Source organism: Dermacentor albipictus, unplaced genomic scaffold (assembly GCF_038994185.2).
Source record: "Dermacentor albipictus isolate Rhodes 1998 colony unplaced genomic scaffold, USDA_Dalb.pri_finalv2 scaffold_14, whole genome shotgun sequence".
In the NCBI taxonomy this organism is placed as follows: domain Eukaryota; kingdom Metazoa; phylum Arthropoda; class Arachnida; order Ixodida; family Ixodidae; genus Dermacentor; species Dermacentor albipictus.
In genome coordinates this window covers 14,199,760-14,206,574 of record NW_027225568.1, presented here as the reverse complement: position 1 = coordinate 14,206,574, position 6,815 = coordinate 14,199,760, and the positions used below count along the sequence as shown (strand labels likewise).

The 6,815-nt window shown below is 46.3% G+C and overlaps 1 protein-coding gene across 1 annotated transcript; it reads left to right on the top strand.

Annotated features, from left to right (window-relative positions):
- The first annotated feature begins 2,461 nt into the window (after nucleotides 1-2,461).
- On the top strand, nucleotides 2,462-3,289 carry LOC139051724 (uncharacterized). The gene has a single exon (XM_070528708.1). The coding sequence runs from the start codon at nucleotides 2,462-2,464 to the stop codon at nucleotides 3,287-3,289; it is 828 nt and encodes a 275-aa protein (XP_070384809.1).
- Nucleotides 3,290-6,815: the final 3,526 nt, after the last annotated feature.

The window sequence follows — 6,815 nt, the reverse complement described above, 5'->3', positions numbered from 1 at the left end:
CCGCTTTGGATGCGTTATTAGCGGCAGTTTACAAAATTGTGGTATAATTTTTTAATGCTGAATTATTGAGTTGTAAATGTGATAGCCCATTTTTCTGGAGTTCTGCAATTTCCAGTCATTCTTAATTATTAAATCAAGGCATATAACGAAATTCCGCTTGCCACAGTCATTAAATACTCACTTCTTTTTTTGTTATTTTGAGCTACAAACCTCATCAATTTTGGTGCAATGGTTGCCGAGAAAAACGATTTCCCCCTGTTCCCATCTATTTAGTTAGCAGTTCCCGAGCTGAAGCTTCCTCTTATAATACGTGTGTCACACGGCGCACTTCTTATTGCGATTAAGCCTGGCCCAATGGAATTTTTGGCTCCTTTGCGCAAGCTGCGCGTCGATAATTTCGATCCGGATTGGGCTTGATCGCAATCAAAAGCGGTCGTGTGACTCCGGGACAAGTTGATCTCGGTTAAGACTAATGCAGAGTAACCATAACTCACCTTCAGGCTCATTCCGGAGAAGTCCAGGTCTTCAAAAGACTTGCTTTGTCTAATGTTCTCAAGCAAACTCCGCTTGGTCCATGGCCCACTGAATGTGACGACAATATTTTTATCGCCGTAGGCGACTAGGCATTTGGAACCTATCGGTGAAGAGGTTTACGAATGAGGACATCGTACGAAAAGCATACAATCAAGAAACCACAACGCCAAAGAGAGCTGAACTATAAAAGTTGTTGCACGTCGGTTGAAAGCGCGCGCGCACTGAATTTTGGCGCGCGGTTGCGGAGTAACGGGGAAGCGCAGTTGCCCAGCAACGGACTAACGGGCGCGCGCGGCTGCGGAGCAGCACCCAATTATAATGTCAACTAAACAAATAAAAATAAATAAAGTGTAACAATCTAAAAAAGTGCATTACTTTTTAAGTTACTGTGCGTGCAATATGCGACGATAGTACAATGATTGCCGCTTTCCGCCGCATGCAGCCTGCACCAGCCCGTATACCGACGCCCGCAGGCTGTCTGCTTCCCCGGCTGCGTCGCGTCGCGCAAGTTGATATAATATTATTTCCGGAGTGAGCGACAGTCCAGTTTTCGTTTGCAAATGTGCTGCTTTTGTGCTCTCTGTGAGTAGTCTGCGTATTCGGAAGGCCGTGTAGTGTACAGTCATTCGGTGGCGGCAGTGCGGTGTCTGTGCGCGCGGTGAGGGCGCGCGCGCGTGCGAATTCGACACTATAAAGGATAAGTGCTTCTTAAGTGGTTAGGCCCCAGGTAGCGTCTTTCTCCACGTCTGTTCGTTCCGTTCTGTGTCTGTGACCCACAATTTCCGCTGCTTCAATCTTAGTATAACATTTTTCATTCGTAACGCTAGCCAATTATTATTCGTGACAAAATTTCGCAGTGGTTCAACTAAATTGCGTGCACGCATATTAGAGCAACAATGGACGTAAAACACTGCCCAAGGTGTCCTTTTTCATCTTGTCAGTTTACGAAGATCGTAAGTCATATAGGTTTAGTGCACAGCGCTGAACCCGGTTTTAGCATATTTTGTGGTATTGGCGGATGTGCCAATACTTACACTAATTTTTCCTCGTACCGATCGCACCTGTATCGTCAGCATAGGGATGTGCTAGAGGACAGTGGAAGTACTTTTTCATGCTCACATCTTGTGGCACCCGAGAACGCGTCCTCTTCACAGTTCAACTTGGACTATTCATCTGAAGCGAACCATGCAGAAGGAACACATGTGAACAGTGGTGGTGATTGTGGTCAGTCAAAGGAGCCATCGGAGAAGCAGAGTGCAACGCGGGGTCATGGCCTACAGACTTTTCTGCAGCAAGCAAAAACTACAGTGTGGAACTTTTTTTCAGTGTTATTGAGCGACATAACTTGCCGCATGTTGCAATTGAGAAGTTGTTCTCTGAATTGCACCTGGTGTTCGAGGAGTTGCTTAAGGCGTACGCAAGTGAAATTGCAAGTACCATGCAAGCATACACACCAGGGTCCGACCTAGAGGATTCGCTCAAGTGTAATTTTGTTGATCAAATTTTCAGTGGTATCACCAGCAGACGAAAGAGAGAAAAGTATGCTCAAGATAATTTTCCTTACGTAGCACCTGAGCAACAGATCATTGGACAAAATTCGAGGTATCATTATGTTCCATTGCCTAAGCTTCTTCTTGTGCTTTGTGAAATCCCCGATATTTCTGCTCACCTCACTACACCAGAGGTTGATAACCATGCACCCACTGTGTACAGGGATTTTACAGATGGCCAGTTGTATAGACATCTTCTGTCACTCATCTCACCAACAGCTGCACACACTATTGTTATTTTGTTTTATTCAGATGAAATAGAAATCGTAAATCCTTTGGGTGCCAAACGGGGCATGCACAAACTTTTGGCCATCTACTGTCTCTTGCTAAATCTTCATGTCAAATATAGGTCGCAGCTTCAGAACATCTATCTAGTTATGATTGTGCGTTACAGTTACATTAGCTCTTATGGCCTGAGAGCAATTTTGCAACCACTGGTAGATGATCTGAAGCATCTGCATGAGCATGGAATCAAGTTCTATATGAGGGGGATAGAAGAGCATGCTCAGGTACTCGTTTTTGGCTTCTGTGGTGACAACTTGTCACTCAACCGCTTGGGAGGGTTCTCATGCTGCTTCAGCAGTGGCCGAGTATGCAGATTTTGTATGGTGTATGCTAAACACCTTGCGGACAAAACTAGTGATGCTGTGTGCCAAGCACCTACGGCAAGTAGGCACCAGCTCCACCTTCAAGCACTGGCTGTGAACAGCATCTATAATAGGCGGTTGTATGGGGTAAATGAGGAGTCGCCTCTTGAGCTTGCATATTTTGATGGGACCCGCCAGCTGCCCCCAGATTTGATGCATGACATCTTGGAGGGGACAACTGAATGTGTCCTTCGCCAGGTTATGAAGTCGCTCCTTTCCTCCGGTGTCCTATCCAAAAAGGATGTGGAGGAAATATCATCATTTCCATACGGCCCAAATGACAGAAAGAACAAGCCTGTTCAAGTTAACATGTCCTTCATCAACAACAAAGCAACTCTGAGAGGAACCGCATCAAGCAAATGGTGCGTGCTGAGGTTCATACCCCTGGTACTCGGACCAAAAGTTCCTGAAGGAAACGAAGACTGGGAACTGTTGCTACAGTTTCGAGAGGTCACTGACATCATTTTTGCCCCAGAGATATCAGCTGAGCGTCTTGCATACCTTGATGTCCTTGTGGAAACGTTTCTGACAGAGTTTGCCAACAGATATGGCCGATAAGTTATAACACCAAAGATGCACTACATGGTTCATTATGCAAGGTGTGTGCGTGAGATGGGACTATTAAAACATCTCTGGTCCATGAGGTTCGAGGCCAAGCATCAAGAGCTGAAGAAACAAGCATCGTGTGTGAAGAACTACAAGAACATTACACTCACGCTTTCAAAACGACATCAGCTGAAGCAAAGCTTTCAGATGCAGTTTTTTCAGCTCTATGAAGGTCTTGCAACTTCACAGAGCAAGCCTGTTGATTATGACAGACTCCCAGAGTGTGCCAAAGGGGTCCTGCCAGTGACAACTCATGAAGTCAAGTCCGCAACTTTTGATAAGTGCAAGTACAGATGTGGCAGCATCTTGGTTGCACAAAACACTGACAGCCCTGATTTTCAAGAAATCGAGTCTCTCTATGTTGCCAGTGGCAGGCTGTATATTCTGACCAGAATTTCAATACTAAATAAGTTTGACCGACACAGATTTTGTTATGTGGTTTGAAGGTCGCATCAGCGGCAACTTCACGAGACTGCGGACCACTTCGCACCTTGTCTCCTTGACATGTATGAGAACGGAGAAATTGTCCCAAAGTGGGAGCTTTGGTGATGAATAATGGTGGTGGCTTCACCACCACAGCAGTGGTGAAATGGTAGAGCATCTGCCTCGTTTGTGGGAGGTCCTGGGATCAAATCTTGGTGCTGCCAGAAATGTACCGGCCTTTTCTAATGGGTAGGGATGTACCAATACCTGGCACTCAGTTGTTCGTACTGCCATAGGGCAATATGAACCCGTTTCTACCCATTAGGAGCTCATCTGGGGATTGTTCTCCTACAGTTAGCGTTAAGTCGCAGTTAAGTCGCACCACTGTGGTGTCCTTGCCTTCATTGCTGCCTTTTTTTTCATTGAATTGGCTGTTCAGAAGACCCTGTCTAATTGACCATTCTCGTTCGTTGTTTCTAGATGGTGTAAGCATCTTTTCAGTCCTCCCAGGCTTGCTGTGGGTTGTCAGCTGGCTCGAGGTGTGACAGCGGTAGCAGGAATGTGTTGGCCATAGTTGTGGGGTGGTTCTGATTACTCTGACACCATGTTGTGCTGTTGCTGGAGTGAGTCAGACGCAGGACCAGCCGAGCCGAGAACAGAAATGGAACTGTGTGTACTCAGGCTGTACAGATTCACAACACGTCATAGGTGATGCAAGCTGTCTGCAAGCTGTCAGTTAAATTGAAAGGCGTCACATAGATAGCAGGAGAAGAGGAAGCGATGCGAATATATACCAGGCACTAAAGACGATGATGAGCTGCTTGTATCAAGCAGTGACATGCACACAGTGTTGCAACTGTGAGAAAAGCATTCTTTATTAGGCGTTTGCCGTTATATAGTGCCGTTTGCACAAGGCGGCCGGGAAGGCCAGCTTGTGCGCGTACTGGCACGGGGCCGGCACTCGGATGGTGCCGGGCCAGTTGAAGCACAGGTGGGTCAACTTGTACGACAGCCGCTGCATGTGGTCTGGCTTGAGGCCCGTCGTGTCGTAGATGACGTTGTAGTGGGTCTGGGACGCTGTGCCCTGGCGGACGCTCTGCAACACCAGGAAGAAGTCGTAGCGTTCAGGGCGCGTCAGCTCGGTGTCGACTACGGTGCCAGGCAAAGGCTTGCCGTAGGCCCGCTCGGCAGGTGCGAGAAGAAGCGCGTGGTGATGCGCTTGGTGACCACCACAAAGGCCAGCTTGTGGTCCACGCCCGGGAAGAGTTCGTCCAGTGAGCTAATAATCTGTTTGATTTCCCACTCTTGTACCTGGGTGCAAAGGGGGCAGAGGACAATGCGATGTAGGAAAGAAAGGCGATGGGAAACTCCAACATTGCGTTATTACAAAAAAAAGTGGCTTCTTACACGAAAGTAGCTCCCTTATATTGAACATTTGTTAGAAGCACGTTACCGTAAATAGTGGAATATATATAGATAGGGTTCCTATGTTAATAAGCAATGAAAATAGTGGAAATGTGCCCCCTTGTCTTATAAGCAGGTCTTCCTGCAAAGAATACAGCAATGTTTAAAAATTGCCAATGGAAGAAAGCACAATTCTAGTGCTTGAGGTGGTCCACTTGAAGACGCTGACTTTACTTGCATGAGAAATCAAAATGCAGATTCGACTAACAAAATAGCACAAAGTTTTTTTTAAAGTAATTTCTATACGGCACATATTGCAATTCATAAATTGTAACCCGCCGTGGTTGCTCGCTATGGTGTTAGGCTGCTGAGCACTAGGTCGCGGGATCGAATCCTGGTCACGGCAGCCACATTTCCATGGCGGCAACATCCGAAAACACCCGTGTGCTTAGATTTGGGTGCACATTAAAGAACCCCAGGTGGTCGATATTTCCGGAGTCCTCCGCTATGGTGGGCCTCATAATCAGAAGGTGGTTTTGGCAGGTAAAGTCCCATAAATTCATTCATAAATTGTAGCCCACAAGAGTGCAAGGCAAGTCGACCTGAAAACAATTCTGTGGAGAAAAGCATTTTTGATTTCTTTGCCATTAAACTTGCAGTAAAATGCACTCTTGTTCCACTTACGTCCTTTTTTTTAGGAAAACGCCATTTTATGCATTGAAGCACAAAAGTAACTGGGTAACTGGATTGAACCGTGTTCGCTGGCTCACCCTCACATGCTTTCACTTATACAGAACCTCACGGCGACGGCAACGTCGACGGCGGAAATCCGCCTGTTTTTATTGCTATTGCAATAAAAACAAGTTCGTGAATTTTTGTGGATAAGTTCAATAATGCATTCCCATTTCTCATGCAAGTAATGTGAGCCAGCCTCTTCGAGTGGACCAGCTTAAGGACTAGAACTGTGCTATCTGGTACAGGTGATCTTTAAAAAAATGCTTCAACTCTTAAACAGACATCATAGTGTTTGCACGAGGGAAGACGGAGGGCATATGCAATGGTCCATACCAAGCTGGAACATGGCACCATTATAACAAGGTCACATTTTATACTAAAGTACCTTTGCTTTATCCAATATTTGTTATCAGCATGTAGTATACAGTGAAACCTCGCTTACAAACACCACATCAACAAACTTTTGAGAATAACAAACTCTTTGGAAATCTCCTGCTGAATGCTTACAATTTCAATGCAAGAATATTTCGGTACTCCACTCTAAGCCAAAAAATGGCTGTGGCTTAGGTAAGGTTAAGCCCAGGATGCGAAGCATAATAGCCTTTATTTTAGTTGTTGAACCACTGTTTAGCTTGGTGAACTGCTGTTGCTTGGCTATATTTGGTTCGGCTAGACGAAGAAACAACTCATGCGTTACTCTGCTTCGCCTTGGACGCCCCGCATTGGACGCGGTGAGCGTCGAGCAACGCAGCGTTCGGCGCGGCAACGAAATGTGCGCCTGAGCAAGCGACGCACGCCTGAGCCTTAGAAACAGCTCGTTTCTAAGGCAACACCGCATTCACTAGAGGCGCTTTTGTACCGCTTTGAAGCATCGTACTCGTGGCTCAGTGGTAGCGTCTCCGTCTCCCACTCCGGA

What these genes read in the sequence shown, in the direction of transcription:
- LOC139051724 (XM_070528708.1), top strand. Translation starts at nt 2,462, where the DNA reads ATGATTGTGCGTTACAGTTACATTAGCTCTTATGGCCTGAGAGCAATT.